The 20,910-nt window shown below is 45.8% G+C and overlaps 1 protein-coding gene across 1 annotated transcript; it reads right to left on the bottom strand.

Moving 5' to 3' along the window:
- Positions 1-17,514: 17,514 nt before the first annotated feature.
- Positions 17,515-18,453, bottom strand: LOC137561940 (olfactory receptor 11L1-like). Its single transcript, XM_068273286.1, has one exon. It carries the CDS (start codon positions 18,451-18,453, stop codon positions 17,515-17,517), a length of 939 nt encoding a protein of 312 aa, XP_068129387.1.
- Between the last annotated feature and the right edge of the window lie 2,457 nt (positions 18,454-20,910).

Raw genomic sequence — 20,910 nt, 5'->3', positions numbered from 1 at the left:
AAGTCACGCATAGATTACTTTTTACTTTCTAGGTATGTGTTGGTTTCTGCTGTCTCTTATCACCAGGTCACTTTTTCTGATCACAGAGCCATTCTTTGTTCCTTGGAAGCGTCGGAGAGAGTGGTGTTTGGGAAGGGAGTCTGGAAGTTGAATGTGGAGTTGTTGGAGGATGTGGATGTACTTGAAAGATTTAGGGTGGAATATGCAGGATGGGTGCGCAGGAAGAGAGGTTTTGTGGATTTGTTGGAATGGTGGGATTGGGTGAAGAGGAGGATTTCTGGCTTTTTCAGGAATCTGGCGTATGAGAAGAGGTGTTTGCAGAGAGAGGAGGAAGAAAGGTGGAAAGTGAGATTGCAGTATCTGGTGAAGATGAAGGTATGGGGGTATGAGGTGGAGGAAGAGTTGGAGGAGGCAAGACAGCGAATGAAGAGAATGTTGATGGAACGTGGGAAGAGGATTGTGTATCAGGCGAAAGTGAGAGATTTGGAAGAGGGGGAGTCTTGCTCCCGTTTCTTCTTTAAGAAGGTGGTGTCCAGTAGGGAAGTGTTAGAGTCAGTGGTGGTGGATGAGAAAGAAGTGGTTGGTTCTGAGGTGGTGGAAGAGGTGCAGAAGTTTTATGTGGATTTGTATGGAGGAGGAAATGTTGTGTCGGATGTGGAGATGGAAGAGTATTGTGAAGAGGTGTTGGAGGAGTGTTTGGATCCGTTGGAGGTGCAGCAGTTGAAAGAGTCGGTGGCCACGGAGGAGGTATGGGCGGCAGTGGGTGCCATGCAAACAGGCAAGACTCCAGGCAAGGATGGGCTCCCAGTGGAGTTTTTTAGGTGGGCCTGGCCTATCATTGGTGGGGAAGTGGTGGAGGTGGTCCAGGAGGTTTTTTCTTCTGGACGGTTGTCCCCATCAATGCGGGAGGGAGTCATCACCCTGATTTATAAGAAAGGAGACAAAAAATTGATAAAAAATTGGAGGCCGATTTCGCTGTTGAATGTGGACTACAAGATAGTGGCGAAATTGGTCGCAAACAGGTTAAGGAGTGTGATAGCAACTATGATTGGAGAGGGGCAGACCTGTGCGGTCCCCGGTCGAAGAAGCGTCGATAACCTGGTTTTGTTAAGGGACATGATACATTTTTCACAGGAAAATAAAGTGCCGATGGTCATTGAGGGTATCGATTTGGAAAAGGCATTTGATAGAGTATCACACTCCTTCCTGTTCGGGGTGATGGCAAAATTAGGGGTCCCTGATTGTCTCCTAAAAGTTATTAGAAGTTTTTACACTGGAATTTCGAGCCAAGTCTTGGTAAATGGGGTTTTGTCCAGGTCATTCCCCGTTTTGTCCGGAGTCAGGCAGGGGTGTCCGCTGTCGCCTATGGCTTTTATTTGTGTGGTGGAGCCTTTGCTGAGGTATGTCCAGCGGGATAAAGTGGTGAAAGGGTTTGTTGTGCCAGGTGGTGGTGGAGAGCAGGTGAAGTATTTGGCTTATATGGATGATGTGTCATTTGTGGGCGGGTCTCAGGCTGATATTGACACGGTGAATTTGCATGTGAAGGTGTTTTGTGGAATGTCTGGAATGGCTGTGAATTGGGAGAAGTCCCAACTGGTTTCCTTTGGGAGGCCTGTACCTTTGAAAGTGGAGAAAGTGCCGGTGAGTCAGGAGATCAAGGTGTTGGGTGTGGTGTTTGATGCAGAGATGAAAGGTAGAAAGACTTTGGATGAGGTGAAAGGAAAAGTGGTAAGAAAGTTGAATTTGTGGAGGTTGCGGAAGTTGTCCTTTTCAGGGAAAGTGTTGGTGGTGAAAGCTGTGATATTGCCGTTGTTGTTGTATTTTTGTTTGGTCTTGCCTCCTGGCAAAAGGTGGATGCAAGAGGTGCAGAGAATGTTGTTTGTCTTCTTCTGGGGTTCAAAGATGGAGAGGGTGGCACGGGTGACGGTTCACAAGGGTGTGTCTCTGGGTGGTTGGGACTTCCCTGATGTTGCTTCCTTTTTGTCTCTGCACTATCTGGTGTCTGTCCGTAGAGTGTTGGAGTCAGAGGGGAGGGTGAAGGATTTTGTGAGGTACTTGGGAGGATGGTTGTGGAACAGGTTGGGATGGGTCGCTAAGGATTTGAGCAAGCCTGTTGCATACACTACTACATCATGCTACCAAAAAGTTAAAGGACTTCTGGACAATTTCAATATGGCAGGAGCAGCCTTAACAGACATAAACAAGCAGAATATAAAAAAATGGATCACAAGAAATGATATAATATGTTATATAAAAGGAATGACAAGTGCACAAGCGGAGACAGTATGGAAAAGAATGTGTATTAAAGGAATAACAAACAGGCAAAAAGATGTTGTCTGGATGGCTCTGGTGTCAGCGCTCCCTACTAGGGTTTTTTGCAAATTGAGGGGTATGACTCCCTCAGGAAGGTGTCCAAGAGAAGGGTGTGGAGGGGAAGAGGATGTGGACCACGTGTTTTGGGATTGTGATTTTGCAAAGGGTTTTCAGAGGAAGTTGAGGAAATTTTTAGAGGTGGTGGTGGAGGTTAGGGTCACATCTCTTTCAATGGTGATGGGTGGAGTGTCACTGGGTGCAAAGGAGAAGGATAGGAAGGGGTGGATTGTGTTCTCCGTACTTAAGGAAGTTTTGTGGGATATAAGAAACTTAATAGTATTCCAGAAGGAGGAGTTGTCACTTGAAGCAGTGTGCAATATTTTCTTAGCAAGATTGTATGTGGTGTACCTGGCGGAAAAAAAAGGTGTTGGAGAGGAGAAGGCACAAGAATTGTGGAAGCAAAAGGAGTGGAGCTCATTGCTCTAAAATGTTTTGTTTTCTTTTTATTGATAAAGAACAGACTTAATAAAAGCCGGCATGATGATTGAACAGTGAAGGAAGGGCAAGATCGCTGCCAACCTGATGGAGAGATCCGTGTGAGGGCTGGTTTTTAAGTGATTTTAATCTGAAAGGCTTTTAAAAAAAAAAAAAAAAAAAAAAAAAAAAAAAAACAGTCTGTATGCATGTTGGATTATTATGGCTCTGTACAAATTAACAAAATGACGCATCATTGCATTCCAGCAATGCTGGAGGTGTGTTTAGTTTTTAAGGGTAACAATGGTTAATTTGCATATATTCAACAGTGATGCGCTGGGTGACATTTTAAGGTCACTCCAACCTGAATTATTGCAAATTCTCTATGTTTTAAGAAAGCAAACTTTTGTTTTTCTTACACTGTCAATGGCAGGGTTCTTAAACTTTGCACAGTTGGTCACTGGGTGACTGGGATTAATATTCATAAAAGTGGGTGGAGCCTACAAAAGCTAATCAAAATTTACCTATTGATTTTCAAAGGAGTGGAGCCACAGCCAATTAGATTTATTTCATTTCAATGCCAATTATTGATGCCAAAGACCGCAAAGCTCACAAACTAGGTCATCCTTGAGTAATTGTGTGTTAGGATTAGAAAAAGTGGGCAGAGGTAACACTAGCCAATTACATACCCGGGCAACGCCGGGCGACCAGCTAGTATATAATATATCATATACAATAAGCTGCATCAGGTAGTCAGGTATCGGGTAATATTATGCAGCTTTGTAGCTTTGATGCAATGCCTAGAGAAGGAGAATCAGAACTTAGAACGTTTCTACCTAAATAGTTTTCATTAGCTTTTAACAAAATGTATTTAACAACATGGGCACTTAGACAAACAGTGTCATGTCTATGTGTTTATGTTATTTTACACTGCAGCATTGTATCCCTGCAGTTCAAATCTGGACCAGAACATTACCTGCACAGAATGTATAAGCTCTGCCCATGTTTGCACAAGTTTCTTTCAAGTACACTAGCTTCCTTCCACACCTTACAAGCAAACAGATAAATGAGTTAGCCTGAGCCTCATCTAAAACTGGCCTAGCACTATCATGACTATGGTATGGAACTCTTCACTGGTTGCCAGCAAAATGGAGAATCCATTTTAAGATCTGCCTGATGACATTCAATGCTCTAAACTACTTGGGACCCAAGTACATAGCAGATCTACTGGAACGATACACCTCACCATGCACCCTCCTCTATGAATAAGATGAATTTGTTTTTTCCCAGGGTCCTCCTAAAAACATTTGGCACACAGGCTTTTTCCCATGCAGTCCCTACGCTATGGAACTCACTTCTGAAATCAATGTGAAAGGCCCCTCCTCTGGACAACTTTAAAGCGGAATATAACCCTGCATTTCAACTTTGCTCTAAAACATTATTTACAGTATATTATATGCAACCAGCATTTTTTTTTACTAGACCAGCATTGGAAGGGTTACACACAGAGCTTTAAAGTTCCTGGGGATTTCTGCAGACACATCCGAAGCTGACATAGATACATTTTGTTTACATAAATGTATCTAAGTGTGGTATGTGACTCACTCTCTCTGACTGTGCAGGAGCTGGAGGACAGCCAAAGAGTGTAACATTTATCACTTGTTACATTCTATTTAGTTAAATGTACCTAAATGAACTTCTGCGTATCTCTCTTTGTGTTTAACCCTTCCAATGCTGGTCTAGTAAAAAAAAATGCTGGTTGCATATAATATGCTGTAAATAATGTTTTAGAGCAAAGTTGAAATGCTGGGTTATATTACGCTTTAAGAAAAGGCTAAATCACATCTCTGTTCATTAGGATTCAAGTCTGCAGAACACAGAATGACAGCACTTTGAGTCCCCAGGGAGAACAGCTTCATAAATTAATATGACAATTATTAGTATTAGTATTAGTAGTAGTAGTAGTAGACAATAGTAGTAGTCGTCGTCATAGTAGAACTTTGAAAGTTCCTCTTAGGGACAGTTAATAACAAGACAATATATTTTGTAACACCCTGTGGAAGATCTCAAAGCTTTACAAATACAAAATAATTAAATACTTACAGTGTTTGTTAATTTGTATACAAATACTACCACTAATAATAATAAGATAATATATCAGCCATACATGTTGGCCTTTGGAATAGTATATTATTATTGTTACTATTTAGTCCAAGCTCCAGTTCTTTTATACACAAGCCTAGTGATTCTCTTGGGACTGCCGGTGCTTGCTGGTAACATCTTGAGACTCATTATCATTTGTATCAAGAGACCATTTTTTTTAATTGTTATTTTTATTTCAGATAACAATTTGTAAACAATTTACTAATAATTAGATGGAGTGTTGAAATAAACTCACAGAATGCCTTTGTATTACTGGCAATATTCTTGTTTAAATATTGTGAATCATTATCGGGGTGCGTTAGTGATAGGAGTGTGGAAGCTGCCATCGTTATTCATTAAAAAAAATGGTGACTGCCAACAAGTCATGCTGGTCTTTTGGCTTCAGTAGTTTATGATTAACAGGCTCAGGACAAGCATGGAGCCAACAGAATAAATCTTGTGTCAGAAGTTCAGAACACCTGTTATGGATGGATTGGTGTCCGCATTTCTGCCCCTCGATTAACACTGGATTATACTTCACATGTTAGTGATTTAGAGAGCATTTCAGGAAGAGGACCGGGTTAACAGATAGATGCCGACAGGCAGCATTTTTAACCACTTAAATACCAGCAGTCTCTGCCCCCTTAAGGACCAGAGCCTGCTGGTACCAGAAACGGCGGAACAAGGATGAATGCCGATGAATCGCCACACATGCCCTCCGCAACCGCCGTCCACATGCCGGGAACCTCAGCCACCCACTCTGCCATCTCTATGACGGCAGAGTTCCTGTGAGCCAGTAAGGAGCCGCTTTCATTGGCTCCTGACCGTGTCTATCAATATAAGTCAATGGGAGTTGCTTACATTGATAGGCAAGGTAAGGAGCCAATGAATTTGGCTCCTGACCCACTCAAAGGGCTCTGCCATTATAGAGAGGGCAGAGCGAGTGAGCTGTGGTGGGGAGACAGTGGCGAGATCGGGGGAGCAACAAAAGCAACGAGCATGTGCAGCATCGGTGTATTCAAATCTACACCCTGCCTGCTAGATCTGCATCAAAACAGATTTCAATTAACATCATCCTTAAAGCAGAACTGTAGATAGAAAATAAACACATTGTTTCACTTACCTGGGGCTTCCCCAAGCCCCCAGCAGCTGTCCTGTCCCGCGCCGGTCCTGCCCGAGCCTCCGTTCTCCTGCCGCCGCTCCGTCCCGTACCTCGACTTGTAAGTCGAGGCCAGCGCAGCCCTGCTAAGTGCATCCTTTCTTCGTGTTCCCTTTTGCAATAGCGGGGAATGCAAAGAAAGGATATGCATAGCCAGAGCCACGCAGGCACAGTGGCCCGGCGGCGAAACCGAAAGTAGCTGGCAGCGGGAGAACGGAGGCTCGTCGAGAAGCGGCGCGGGACAGGACGGCTGCTGGAGGCTTGGGGAAGCCCCAGGTAAGTGAAACAATGTGTTTATTTTCTATCTACAGTTCCGCTTTAAGTGGAAACCTGACAGCCTTCATAACCCTCTCTGTTTAGGCTTTACTTAAATGCTGCTGTAATAGATCTTTAGCTTCTATTGAGAAAGTCCAACTATGTATCAAGCTATAGATTTTACATGTTAACAACGGGCTTAGAATGTGTGAGAACCAGGGCCAGATTTGTACTCTTTACTGCCCAAGGCCACTGTCCACTGTCACCAGCCGCTTCCTTCGGTATACTGTATGTAGCATGATGACCCCTTCCTTCCAGTATAGGTAGCCAAATGACCTGTCCCCCCAGTATAGGTAGCCAGATGACCCCTCCCCCTTCCCTTTAGTACAGGTAGCCTGATGATCCACCCAGTAAAGGTAGCCAGATGACCCCTCCCTCCTTTCTCTCCAGTATAGGTAGTCAGATGACTACCTTAATCCCTCCTTTCAGTGTAGGTAGCCAGCTTGCCTTAATACCGCAGCAGCCATCAGTGTCACTCATTTCTCCACTCATCTCCAGTGCAGAATCTTCCTCTTCCATTCTGTCTCCAATGCTGCCCAAGTACATAGCCGCCGGCCACAATGCAAATGTGCACAGACAGCAAGGTGGCTTCTGCACAGGCGGCTAGCAGCAGAGTACCGTGCACAGGTGCTTGCCTGATCTCCCTGCATTACAGCATTTGCAAGCATGCAAATGCTGCACCAGATTAGCCTTCTGCTTTGGTGTCCTTGCTCCTGTGGTGCCCTAGGCCATGGCCTAACTGCCTTGGCCTAAATCCAGCCCTGGTGAGAACAGTTGTGCAAAATGTAGGGTAACACAGGCCATGGCAGAAGGAGTTAACTCACCTATGTGGCTGCCTTTCACTGATGTGCTCCATGCTACTCTCCCTCTTCCTTACACTTCTGCCTTCACATTGGAAGTCCTGGTTGTGATGGGGAAAGTGTCTGGAAGATGCTGTGAGGCATGGGATGAGGTGGCTACATGAGTGTGTTAGCCTGCTCTGCCATGGTCCCTGCCTCCATGTTCATGCTTTGATCCTAGGCAGTGGCAGTGTTAGAGAGTCTTGTCCAAGGTCTCCTTGCTACTGAACAAGAAGAGCCAAGGTTTGAACCCAGGTCACCTGTGACCTGGAGTGCGACAGGACATTCCCGGGTGATGCAGGTTCTAGGTCCAGCTTGGCACCTCCTCTTCCCTCTGCAGTGACTGCTTGAGGGGTGTGTGTGGTCACATCAAATGTGATATTGTTCCGCATGCGCTGGCCAAATCTAACTACTCTAAAAAGCTCCTTATCATTTAAGGGTGCCTAAGGAATAATAGGCTTAATGGTGAAGATCAAGCCCTTCATATGCCAGATCTTGCACCCTCCTCCATGTCTGTATGGGGAAGGCAACCCAGTGAATTTCCTGCTGAGGTTTCCTGGTGGTAAGTAATGTATGCAGTATGAAATGACCACCAGGGAACCTCTGGGAAAGTTGCAATGATTTGGCCAGGGATCACTGTGCAGCCACAATACTGCTGCATAAGGATCTCTAATAAATATACCTATTGCTATTTGCTTGCAATTATAAAGTACATTGAAAAAAATATTGTTTGCATCCCACCTCCCAAGCCTCTTTATCACTTTGTCACCCATGCAACCTGGTATAGCCAGACCATGTAGGGCAACACACCCTAAGCTGTGGTCCATGGTATGGTGGGTGTCTAGAAGATAGAGGTTGTAAAGCCTCCCCCTTTCCCTAATAATAGTTGTCCATTCCATTAACATGGCCTCTTTCAAACCTTTAGCGCTCAAGAACAGATGGGGTATATATATGTCTGGGGGGCATCTAGGGGTCGCCTTTAACACTTTTAACTTTTGTGGAAATGGGTAAGGGGTACCTTACACTCATTTCCCATTGGGGATGGTATCTGGGGCTCCACCTCCAGTGTATATGGTATAGACAAGGGCTCAGGGAGAGGGTTTGCCACCCCTAACTTCCACAGCCTGCCCAATGTTATGGATTATGTGGGCTGGTATTAGTAAGGGTGGGGAGCCCCACATGGTCCAGACTCAGACTCAGGTAAGAAGCACAAAACTCTTTGGAATCCTCCACTTTTGTGCCATTGCCCAACCTCAGTTCGGCAGCCACCAATTAGGCAGTGGGTGCTAAGCTGGGGGGAGGGGAAGGCTGCATCTATGGGGGGTGGGTGGAGTGGTCCCCTACCTGGAGGAATAATTTCAGAACAGATAAGTATTCAACCCCCTCCCCAATCCTCCATCATTAACACAGAACCTGTCATGACACACCCAGTCAATTTTACCTGAGGCACTTTTTAAAGTAGCCACATCATATTTTTAAATTGTATTTTTATTAGTGCAAACAGTAGGTATATTTTCCAGGGATCCTTCTAGAGCAGTATTGCGGCTTTACAGTTATCCCGGCAAGAGTGTTGCCACTTTGCCCCAAGGTTGTCCGTGAGACAGTACACATTACATTTTTTTAAAGCTGGTTATCTACTCCTGTGAATATGGGAGGAGTGATCTGGATCAGTGTATGTGTGGGGGGAGGAGTCTGTCATTGAATACTATTGTGATGGTGCAGCTCTAGAGGATCATCTGGACAATGGTAGGATAAATCTGTGAAAGCAAAAACAGTGAAAAGAGCACACTTAACAATGCAGGTGAAAGAGATGGTGAGCCAACCGAACAAAAATCTCACCTGACAATGATGCTGATGTACCAATATGAGTGAATTATTTGGCAAGCTGTTGTCCCGTTAAGCCCGAGTCACCAACATGTCCCTTCCACAACCTCACATAGTACACAAACCTTTTTTTTGTATAGAAAAAAAAAATACATAAAAAAATACATAGATAGCTACCTTAGGGATTGACTTTTTAAATATTTATGTCAAGAGGGTATATTACTGTTAATTTTTAATTTATGGGCTTGTAATTAGTGATGGACACAGTAATAATCTCCTCTGTGAGGTCTGTTTTGTCTTCAGACTCTACTGCAGCCAGACTATGCTGGCTGCTGTCTGCAGAGATTTTCTGACACATACTGTTTGAACTCGATGGACGTATGTCTTTTTTCAACCAAAATAACTATGTAACTATGTAACTATGTAACAATGAACAAATTGTCCATTTGCATCTCATTTGCATTTCATTGTGGTGTGGTCTGCTATTCTGAATTCAAGTGCTATGCTGTTTGCATGGGGATGCATGAACTTATGAGATGCAGACTAAGTGAATGCAGATGGCTGCCTTGTCCTTTTACATGCTTCTCTCTGATTGGTGTGTTCATCCATAAAAGTCACTTCCTGAGTCTGCCTCCCCGCCCGACATATTGCTCGTCTATAGGACTGCAGTCCTGGGTCTTTGTTCATGCGAATACTTCGTGTTAGCACTCATACCTTTTGATAGCTGTAATAATAACTTTCATTATTGTATTGATATTCTGTCTCAGACCTTAGTTAGATCCTGGTGTGTTTGATCCGGCAGGACCCTGGGGATTCACACATAGCATAGGATTGTTACCATTACTGTTTTGATATTCTGTGTTGACCTTTTGCTTGTACCTCTGACTCCGCTCTCTGCCTAACGATTCTGTACTGTATCTCCTAATCTGTTGCCAACTCCTGTTTGTTTGACCACTCTGCTACCAGTGGGTAGTGTTGGGCGAACAGTGTTCGCCACTGTTCGGGTTCTGCAGAACATCACCCTGTTCGGGTGATGTGCGAGTTCGGCCGAACACCTGATGGTGTTCGGTCTTTTTAGTTCGGGTTCGCCTGAACTACTCAATGCCCGCCGAACAGGGCCCTGTTCGCCTGAATATGGCCCCCCTATGGGGTCGCAGACATAAGGGGGGAGCATGCCCCGATCGCGGGGGGGGGGGGGGGGGGTGTCCGAAATTCCCCCCACCCCCTCCGCTAGCGCTCCCCCCTCTGCCCGCTTCCCCATAAAAAAAGTTTTCTGAAAGTTAATAGCACCGGTGGCAGGCTGCAGTGGCTGGCTGGCAGTGGTGTGAGTGAGGATGAGGAGTCCGACTAGGACGCATTGAGGCCGGGCAGCGGGCGGTTCAGCGGTAGTACCCTTGTGGTACTTCCGCCCTTTCTATGACCTCACATCCTCTACGTGATGTCGCATACGAGGGTACGCGTCTCTCGTTAGCGCTACACTGATCTCTGCTGTAGAGTACACCTGTTCGTCACCTCACACACCCACCACCACCACCAGTCCCACCCCATTAAAGTACCCCACTTGTCCCATCTGCCTATACATAACTTTTTTTTTTCATTTGTATAATATTAAAAATATACGATGTCTGGCACTGGCAGCCGCGGTTTGGGCAGGGGCAGCAAGGGCATCGGCAAGAGAGGAGGTTGTGGGCGTGGCAGCCGCGCCACCATCACCACCATGCGCAGTTCTGCGTCTGCACCAGTGGCTATTCCGCCATTAGCCACTGGCCGTGGACGCCTTGGCCGCCCAACAGCTAGGAGTAATGCTGCAGAGACGCAGCAGCAGCAGCATGTGGCGCAGATGTTCCTCCCACCGCCAGGTCGTAGCCGTCCTATTGAGGAGAAGGACGCAGACTCTGTGGTGGAACTGATGGTGGATGAGCAGGCCACCATTAGCTCTGGAACTGAGTCCTCCACCCCCACCACCACTCCTGTTCCCAAGAGCAGCAGCAGCCGCCCAGCACTGCCTGGGGGGGAGGAGGAGGAGTGCAGTTCTCCAGCCCCAGCGGGCAACACCAGCACCCTGTCACTCAGCAGCACCTTCTTGTTATCCCCAAGCACAGCGGAGCTATGGAGTGCTGTTGCGGCAGAATTGGAGGAGGAAGAAATGCTGATGGGCACTTTGGGGGATGATGCTTTGGACAGTCAGACAGTGGTGACTGTCCCTCAGCCCATGCATGCAGAAGGGGATTTTGTGGGGTCATCCCAGCAGGACATGTTTGCGGAGGGGGAGGATGATGATGACAGGGTGAAGGACAGAGACTGAGTGGCAGATCCTGAGGATGTCATCAGCTCTGAGGAGGAGGAGGAGGAGGATGCGTCTGTGGGCCTTGCTAGAAGGATCAGCAACGCAGGCATAGGCAGGATCAGAAGTGGGCGTGGTATGCAGGCCACACAGGGTGCTGATCCAGAGGCTGAGAGTTCTGCCAGTGCCACCAGCCGCACCAAGAACCCCCCCCCCCCCCCCCAACCACCACAGGGAGACCAGTGGCAGCAGCACCTTCCAGCTGAAGGGGCAACTTCACCTCCCCAATTTGGAGTTTTTTCACCCTGCCATATGTGGAGTGCAAGTATGCCACCTGCAACCAGTGCCGCAAGCAGCTCAGCAGAGGGAAGGAGCCCTCTGCGTTTGGCACCACCTCTCTGGTCAACCATCTGGCAGGGAAACACTTCCACGAGCATGAGGAGTTCATGAAGTTGAAAGAAGCTGGCAGTGGCAGACCCGCCACCACTGCGAAGCCGTCGGCAGCAGCCACCCGCCCTCCTCCACCTCCTCCAGCAGCACCAGCAGGAGTGCGTCAGCAACGCACTGCTCCTCCTCCCTTTGCAACTCCTGCCGCCGACACTGAGGCCTGTTCTGGCAGCCAGTCCTCAGTGGCCTCCTCTGCTCCCTCCACTGATTCCCGTGCCAGCAAAAGGTGTCGCCAGACCCTGCTCAGCGACACTTTCCAGGGGGTGGTCAGGGTTCTGCCTCCCAGCAGCCGTTGCGTGCGTCAGCTGAACGGCTTGCTGGCACGGGCCATGTGCTCCAAACTCCTGCCTTTTTCCCTTGTGCAGAAGGGGAGCGACATGCATGCACTCCTGATGTGTGCAGCCCCCGATTGGCCAATCCCCAGCCGACATTATTTTGCATGCATGTCCATCCCTGCACTTCACCGCTCTGTGATGGCCAATGTCGGGAGAGGGCTGGATCACGCGGTGGGTCAATGGGTCCACGTCACCATGGACTCGTGGAGCACCGGTTTGGGACAGGCCACTATCTGTCCTTCACTACGCATTGGGTCAGCTTGGTGGAAGGGGGTGAGGAGGGGGGAGCAGCATCGGGCACTGTCAGAGCAGCAGCAGCAACAACGCAGTGGGTGGTGCAACCATGCAGGGTCAGCAGAATTGCAGCAAGTTCCTCTGATCCACTTCCATCCTCCGGCACACCAGCCCAAACCCCCCGCCTCAACAGCAGCGTGAAGCCCCGCCACTGCCAAGCGCTGCTGGATTTGGTCAGCCCGGGGAAGACCAAACTGACGGCGAACAATGTCCTGGCCAAACTCCGAGAGCAGGAGAGGAATTGGCTGACCCCCAGAGGCCTCAGAGTCGGAGAGTTGGTGTCCGACAATGGGACAAACCTGGTTGCTTCAATCAGTAGGGGAGACCTGACCCACATCCCCTGCCTGGCGCACGTCCTGAACCTGGTAGTCCAAAAGTTCCTGCGGACCTACCAGGGGATGGACCGACTCCTTGAGGCGGCAAGGAAGGTTGTGCATCATTTCTGGCACTCGCCTGCAGCCATAGCGAGCCTGGAAGAGGTGCAGAAGGAGCTGCACCTGCCACAGCACTGGCTCATGATCGATGTTCCAACTCGCTGGAACTCCACCCTGGCGATGTTGGAGCATCTGGTTGAACAGAGGCAGGCTGTCAGCCAGTACCTTGCACGAGCAACAGTTGTCTCCATCACTGCAACTGGGCGTGCCGCCACCAACCTCCCATCCATCATCTCCACGGAGGACTGGGGGCACATGCAGCATGTGTGCTCAGTCCTGGCACCCTTCCTGCAGGCCACCAACATGGTAAGCAGGGACCATGCAATGGTGTGCGAGTGGGTCCCCTTGGTGTGTGTGCTCGACAGGGCCCTGTATGCACTGCTGGAAGAGGGAGCGGCAGCCTTGGACCAGCAGGAGCTGCAGGCAGCTTCACAGGCCACCTCTGAGGAGGAGGGCTTGGAGTTGGTGGAGGTCCCTGACCTTGCTGCTGATGAGGGGGAGCAACAGAGCGCAGCTGGACTGGTGCGGGGGTGGAGAGAGGATGAGGTGGAGGAGGCAGAGGAAGAGGAGGACAGCACTGTCGGCTCTGGGGCTGCCAATGATGTGCCAGCAGACGTGGCCAGACTCTTCCCAATGGCAGCGCACATGCTGAGGTGCCTGCGCAAGGACCCAAGGGTGATCCAGATGAAGCAGAGGGAGGACATCTGGATCTGCATGATGCTGGACCCACGTCTGAAGTGGAAGCTCAGCCAGTTCCTGCCTGCAGGAGGAGACTGTGCGCAACAAATGAGGGATTTGCAGCTGTCCTTTGTTGAGTGCTTGCAGGAAGCCTTCCCTGAGCCATCCACCCACACTGTCCAGCCAGCACAGAGGCAGCAGCAGGTGCCTGCATCCACCAGCAGCAAGAGCACGCGCACCACAGACCTGCTGTCTCTGACCAACGAGCTCTACATGAGTGTAGAGCTGCCAAGGACTAGAGAGGAGGTGCCTGCAGCAGCATCCTTCTCCAGTCACAGGCAGCGCTTGACCCGCATGGTGGCTGACTACATGGGGTCCTTCAGCAGGCTTGACAGCGTTGCCCCTGTTGATCCCATGGAGTATTGGGTCAAGCACCTGCCGATCTGGAGCGAGCTTGCACAGTACGCCCTGGAAGTGCTCTCCTGCCCCCTTTCCAGCGTACTGTCAGATCGTTGCTTCAGTGCAGCCGGTGGAGTCGTCACTGAGAAGCGATCTCGTCTGTCTCACAAGTCTGTGGACAGACTGACGTTTCTCAAAATGAACCAGGCTTGGGTGGAAGGCGAATTCCTGGCCCCTGTTGTCGGCGAGAGGGGGACATGAAGTGGCGCACACACATTACACCTGCTGCTGCTTCTGCTGTATTTCTTCCTGCTGTCTGTGTCTCAACTGCCAGGGAACACATTACAAGGTGCTGCTGCCCATGTACCACCAGCTATTACGCTCAAAAATAGCTGCCTGCCCTGCATTATTTAAAAAAAAATTAAATTATTTTAGAGGTGTCTGGGTTGAAAACTGTGCTGTCCCAATTGTGTATTGGACACAATGTGGGCTTCACGACCGCTGTCTGGAACCTCATGCTGTTTATTTACGGCCCTGGAACCACCACTAGGACCCTGGGCCTATTATGTCTCACTGCCTGCCCTCCTGCCTGCTGCCAAATGCCAGTCTGCCACACACACATTACACCTGCTGCTGCTGCTGTATTTCTTCCTGCTGTCTGTGTCTCCACTGCCAGGGAACACATTAAAAGGTGCTGCTGCCCATGCGCCACCAGCTATTACACTCAAAAATAGCTGCCTCACTGCCTGCATTATTTTGAAAAAAAAAATTATTTTAGAGGTATCCGGGTTGAAAACTGTGCTGTCCCAATTGTGTATTGGACACAATGTGGGCTTCACAGCCGCTGTCTGGAACCTCATGCTGTTTATTTATGGCCCTGGTACCACCACTAGGAACCAGGGCCTATTATGTCAGTCACATCACACTGCCTGACACACACTACTCATCCTCCTGTAGCTGCATTGAGCTTCTACTGTCTGTGTGCTGCTACCACTGCCAGGGAGAACAGAAGAAGAACTATTTTCTGCTGCCAGCCTGCCACCTGCCCACCCACTCTCCTACCAGCTATTACCACACTACAACTTGCAACTACTTCCTCCTCCTGCTGATGTCTGTGTTTTACCACCGCCAGGGTACACAGAAAAAGGCGCTGTGGCTTGCAATGTGCCACTACCTACCTATTATGCCATCAACACAAACATAACTATGGTGTTATTAAAATAAAATATTTCCACAAATGAAGTAAAAAAAATATTACAAAAGAAAGGAAAACCAAGACACATAATATAATGATAGAGAAAAAGAGGAAGAAGAAGAAGATATAGAAGAAGAAGATATAGAAGAAGAAGATGAAAACGATATAGAAGAAGAAGAAGATATAGAAGAAGAAGACGAAGAAGAAGAAGAAGATATAGAAAACAAAGAAGAAGAAGATATAGAAGAAGAAGAAGAAGAAGAAGATATAGAAAACAAAGAAGAAGAAGATATAGAAGAAGAAGAAGAAGAAGAAGATATAGAAGAAGAAGAAGAAGAAGATATAGAAGAAGAAGAAGAAGAAGAAGGAGAAGGAGAAGAAGGAGAAGAAGGAGAAGAAGGAGAAGAAGGAGAAGAAGGAGAAGAAGAAGAAGGAGAAGAAGAAGGTATAAAAGAAGAAGAAGAAGATATAGAAGAAGATATAGAAGAAGAAGAAGATATAGAAGAAGAGGACGAAGAAGATATAGAAGAAGAAAAAGATAATTGAAGAAGATACAAGAAGTAGAAGATGAAGAAGATTCGAGTAGAAGAAGATATAGAAGAAGAAGAAAAAGAAGAAGATATAGAAGAAGAAGAAGAAGATATAGAATAAGAAGATGAAGACGACGTAAATGAAGACTTCCAACAACCATTTTGGACACACCTTCTCATCAAACACTTTTCAGGAAGTTAATTTACTATTTTTGATACCTTTTTTATAACTACTACATCACCACATAATCACTTGATGTTTTTCTTCATAAAAAAGGTGGTTTCATGCATCATTGACCTCCAATACAAGTTTTAAAAGCTATTTAAGGCCAGCTCGAATATTTTACTTGAATACAGACTCGGATAGTGACGTAGGATATCCGAGTTCGAATCGGATATTCGATTAACTCGAATATCGAACTTCGAGTGAATTCGGATAGTTTACTATCCGAATTCGACCAAACTCGATAATGAGGTATCCGGTCAACACTGCGTGCATTTGCTTCACCCCTCCTCTAAAATCATCTCCCACAATATATCCATTACTCTCTAACCTTTGTTTGTCTGTATTATTTTATACCTCATGTTTATTTCTTACGTTGTACCGTTCCACGAAATATGATGTCGCTTTAAAAATAAATAATAGTAATAATACAGATCGATGAAGTAACAAACTGGAAGGGAGGTGCCCCAAACACAAAGTGATTGAAAACAGTTTAAGGGGGATAAAGAAAAAAATCTAATCAAATAATTTATTAGAAAAAATGCAGTTCATTTTCCTCAGTGGGTCCATGCTACTGTACAGACGCAATGTGGCTGCGTTTCAGGAGTCCCTGCTCACGAATGGCTTATTGGAGGAGACAGAGAAGCCTCTTTTGGATCCAGAGGATTCCCTCATTCCAAGGTAAGTATCTGTTTTTCCTTTCCCCAATCTCACAGATTTGCTTTAAAGTGTACCCGAGGCAATGTGACATGATGAGATAAATAGCCCTCCCCCCCACAGTAGTCAAATGTGCCCCCAGTGCAAGTCAGCCCCCCTCCCCATAGCCAGATGAGCCCCAAGGATGATACAGCTGTGTCTTAAGATGTCACTAGATGGCATCATAGATATGAGAGACAGCGATTGCCACACAGGAAGTATCCCCGATCATTGCACTGCTGACACGTTGCTTGCACACTTCAATTCACAAGCCAGGGGACACAGGTAGTCTTGAACTGCGCACTCTGCACACCATATTGCAGAGAATGGAGGGCATGGACACAGCAGGGAGCCAACTGGCAAGAGCAGGATCACTAGTGCACTATCCTTATGCTCCTCTGCCAGTAACAAAACCTGCATATAAGCTGAGGGGGTAACTTTTCAGCACATTTTTTTGTGCTGAAAAATTATTCTTATATGCGAGTATGTACAGTAATAATATTCAAATTACAGCTTTAAAAGTTTTCCCTGGCAGAATACAACTTCTGAGAGCAGAGGGAGATAAAATACATGAATTATTGACCTTTTTCTAACTCTGGGACACTTAGTCTGCCACTGATTATAGACAGCAAAGCAACCTAGTTTGTGCATGTTTAAATATAGAAGAAAACCCAGGGATATTTAACCTCCTTGGTGGTACAAAGCCGCCGGAGGGCGACGCTCAGGCCCTGGTGGGACGATTTTTGTAATTTTTTTTTAAACACGCGCTAGGCTAGCTACATGATTTTAAAATAAAAATTCAAAAAATAGTGCTGCACAACCACCCTGGCGCAATAAATAGAACACCAGGGTGGTTAAAAAAAATCATTTTTATTAGTAGAAGGATACATATAAATGTTTATCTCATCAGTTTATTTTCACCTCAGGTTACTGTTAAGAACAATTTTTTAATGTGCAGACAAGTTTCCATGCTACATTTTTTAAGTCTTTATTCCGCAGGCTGTATATGAGTGGGTTCATCAGTGGAGTGACTACAGTGTACAGTAACGACAATAATTTGGCAATGCTTTTTGACTGCGCTCCTCTAGGCACAAAATAAATACTGAATAATGTGCCATAAAATAAGCAAACAATGGACAGGTGGGAGCTGCATGTTGAGAAAACTTTCTGTCTCCCCGTAAGAGTTGGGATTTCCAAAACAGTGACTAAAATACAGATATACGATGCAAGGATGATAAAAAATGGGACAATAAGGAAAATGGTACCCAGTGATGTTGTCTCCATTTCTACAATCGTAGTATCGCTGCAGGAGAGTTCTAGGACTGGATTAAGATCACAGAAAAAGTGATCCACAATATTAGGACCACAAAACTGCAATTTTGAAAGGGTCAAAGTGTAAATCAGTACTACACAAATACCCAAAATCCATGATGAGATGGCCATAATCCTGCAACACCGATGACTCATTATCATGGTATAATGCAATGGTCTACAGATGGCCAAATATCTGTCGTAAGACATCACGGTCAGAAGAAAACACTCTGTAGATTCACTGAAGGCAAAAAAGAATAACTGTGCGATACATTCGGAAAGGGGCATTGCAATCTCTTTCATCAAGACAATGCTGAGCATGTTCGGAAGGATGTCACTTACTAGTACGATGTCAGATAAAGACAGCTGAGAGAGGAAGAAGTACATGGGAGAATGGAGGGATTTGCCGTAGGACACAAGGATGATAATAGAAATGTTTCCACAAACTGTCACACAGTAGATTACAAGAAAAAGAAAGAAGATCAGATATGTTATGCCTCGAGGAGTCTGAAATCCTATGAGGCGGATTGTAGTAATTCTTGTTCCATTTAATGTGTCCATAATCAAAAAAATTGATAAGGAGCAAAAAATATTACCAGTCATTAATATGGAACAACATCAATAATAGACAGGAATTTATATACTGATTTTCTGCCCCATTCTCATCCCAGTTTAATAGATTGTGTACTATGCTGTACATTAAGGATTTCAAACACAAGTAAGGGGCAAAAAATCGAGCAAACAAAACATTGTACAAATAAGTAATTTAATTCAGTAAAGTTTCTCTTTAAGTCAGACTGTATACTTGCCTAAAAAGAAGATTGTGTTAAAAAGTTTGAAGGTGATGCACAGAATTAGAAAGAGGGTTCCATGGGATTACATAAAAACATAAGAAACCCTGTATGAGGGAATTAGGGAAAATATGATTACATTAAATGAAAAGAGAAGATCACACAGGTTGCATTTGGGTTGCTAACTGGAAATTACTTATTCGATGCATGATGAATCCAGACAAGAAAGAGCCTTGAACTGATGGGAAAAAGTGCAACTGTGAAGAACTGGATCCTGCTGGTAAAGGCGGGGGGGGGGGGGGGGGGGGGATTGGGGGGCTTCTATCTGTATATGTCTATATGTATAAAAAGTGAACCCTTTGGAATTATGTGGATCTCTGCACAAATTGGTCATAAAATCTGGTTTTCACAACAATAGACACAGTCTACTTAAACTAATACCACACAAATACAGTAATTAAATGTTTCCATGTATTTATTGAACAGGCCCTTCACAGTGCAGGTAAAAAAAAGCATGTGAACCCTTGGCTGAAGCTCCTTTGGCAGGAATAACTTCAACCAAACATTTCCTGTAGTTGCAGATCAGATGTGCACAACGGTCAGGAGTATTTATTGACCATTCCTCTTTACATACAGTAATTGTTCTTGGGATGTCTGGTGTAAATTGCTTTGTTGAGATCACGTCACAGCATCTCAATCAGGTTGAGGTCAGGACTCTGACTGGACCATGCCAGAAGGTGTATGTTCTTCTGTTTAAGCCATTCTGTTGTTGATTTACTTCTATGCTTTGGGTCATTGTCTTGTTGCAGCACCCATCTTCTGCTGCCGAGCTTCAGCTGGTGGACCAATGGCTTTACGTTCTCCTGCACAATGTCTTGATAAACTTTGAAATTCATTTTTCCTTTGATGATAGCAATCCGCCCAGGCCCTGAAGCAGTAAAGCAGCCCCAAACCATGATGCCTTCACCACCATACTTTACAGCTGTGATGAGGTTTTGATGCTGGTGTGCTGTGCCTCTTTTTCTCCACACATAGTGCTGTGGGTTTTTTTTCCAAACAACTCAAATTTGGTTTCATCTGTCCACAGAATACTTTGCCAGTACTGCTGTGGAACATCCAGGTGCTCTTTTGCAATTTTTAAACGTGCAGCAATGTTTTTTTTGCACAGCAGTGGCTTCCTCTGTGGTATCCTCCCATGAACTCCATTCTTGTTTAGTGTTCTACATATTGAAGTTTGCTAACAGGCATGTTAACATATATCAGAGACTTGTGTAAGTCTTTAGCTGTCACTCTAGGATTTTTCTTCACCTCATTGAGCATTCTGCGCTATGTTCTTGCAGTCTTCTTTACAGGATGGCCACTCCTAGGGAGAGTAGCAGCAGTGTTGAACTTTCTCTGTTTATAGATAATTTGTCTTACCATGAACTGATGATCAGTAAGGCTTTTGGAGATACTTTTATAACCCTTTCCAGCTTTATGCAAGTCAACAATTCTTAATCATACGTCTTCTGAGAGCTCTTTTGTGAGAAGCATCGTTCACATCAGTCAATGCTTCTTTGGAAAAGCAAACCCAAAACTTGTGTGTGTTTTTTTATAGGGCAAGGCAGCTGTAACCAACTCCTCCAATCTCATCTCATTGATTGGACTCCAGTTGGCTGACACCTCACTCTAATTAGCTCTTGGAGATGTCATTAGTCTAGGGGTTCACATACTTTTTCTACCTACACTGTGCATGTTTACATAGTGCGTTCAATAAAATCATGGACACATTTAATTATGTGTGTGTTATTAGTTTAAGCAAGGAGTTTTGGATCAGGATGGTACCATTTATTGACTAACTTAGAGATGAATAAACAGTGAACCTTTGGCTTATAAAAAGCCTTTGTCAGACTGGTTCCTGACAAAAACTGAAAAACACAGCTTATATATACTGATGTACTGAGGAGAAACATTCTTTAGCAGACATACATATAATTAGATGCCTTCACTGTTACTTCATGAGGCTTTCCTAGGCATCCTGGCGAAATTGATAAGATCAACAGTTTCCTCAACATAACATGGAAAACAAAAGTTTGCTTTTTTTAAAACAGAAATAGTTTGTGATAATTCAGGTTGGAGTGAGCTTGAGATGTCTCCCAGTGCATCACTGCTGAATAAATGCAAATTAACCATTGTTACCCTTAGAAGCTAAACACACCTCCAGAACCACTGGAATGCAATGATGTGT

This window comes from Hyperolius riggenbachi, chromosome 3, assembly GCF_040937935.1.
Source record: "Hyperolius riggenbachi isolate aHypRig1 chromosome 3, aHypRig1.pri, whole genome shotgun sequence".
Classification (NCBI taxonomy): domain Eukaryota; kingdom Metazoa; phylum Chordata; class Amphibia; order Anura; family Hyperoliidae; genus Hyperolius; species Hyperolius riggenbachi.
Note: the sequence above shows the minus strand (reverse complement) of the source record. Positions and strands in the feature narration are given on the sequence as shown.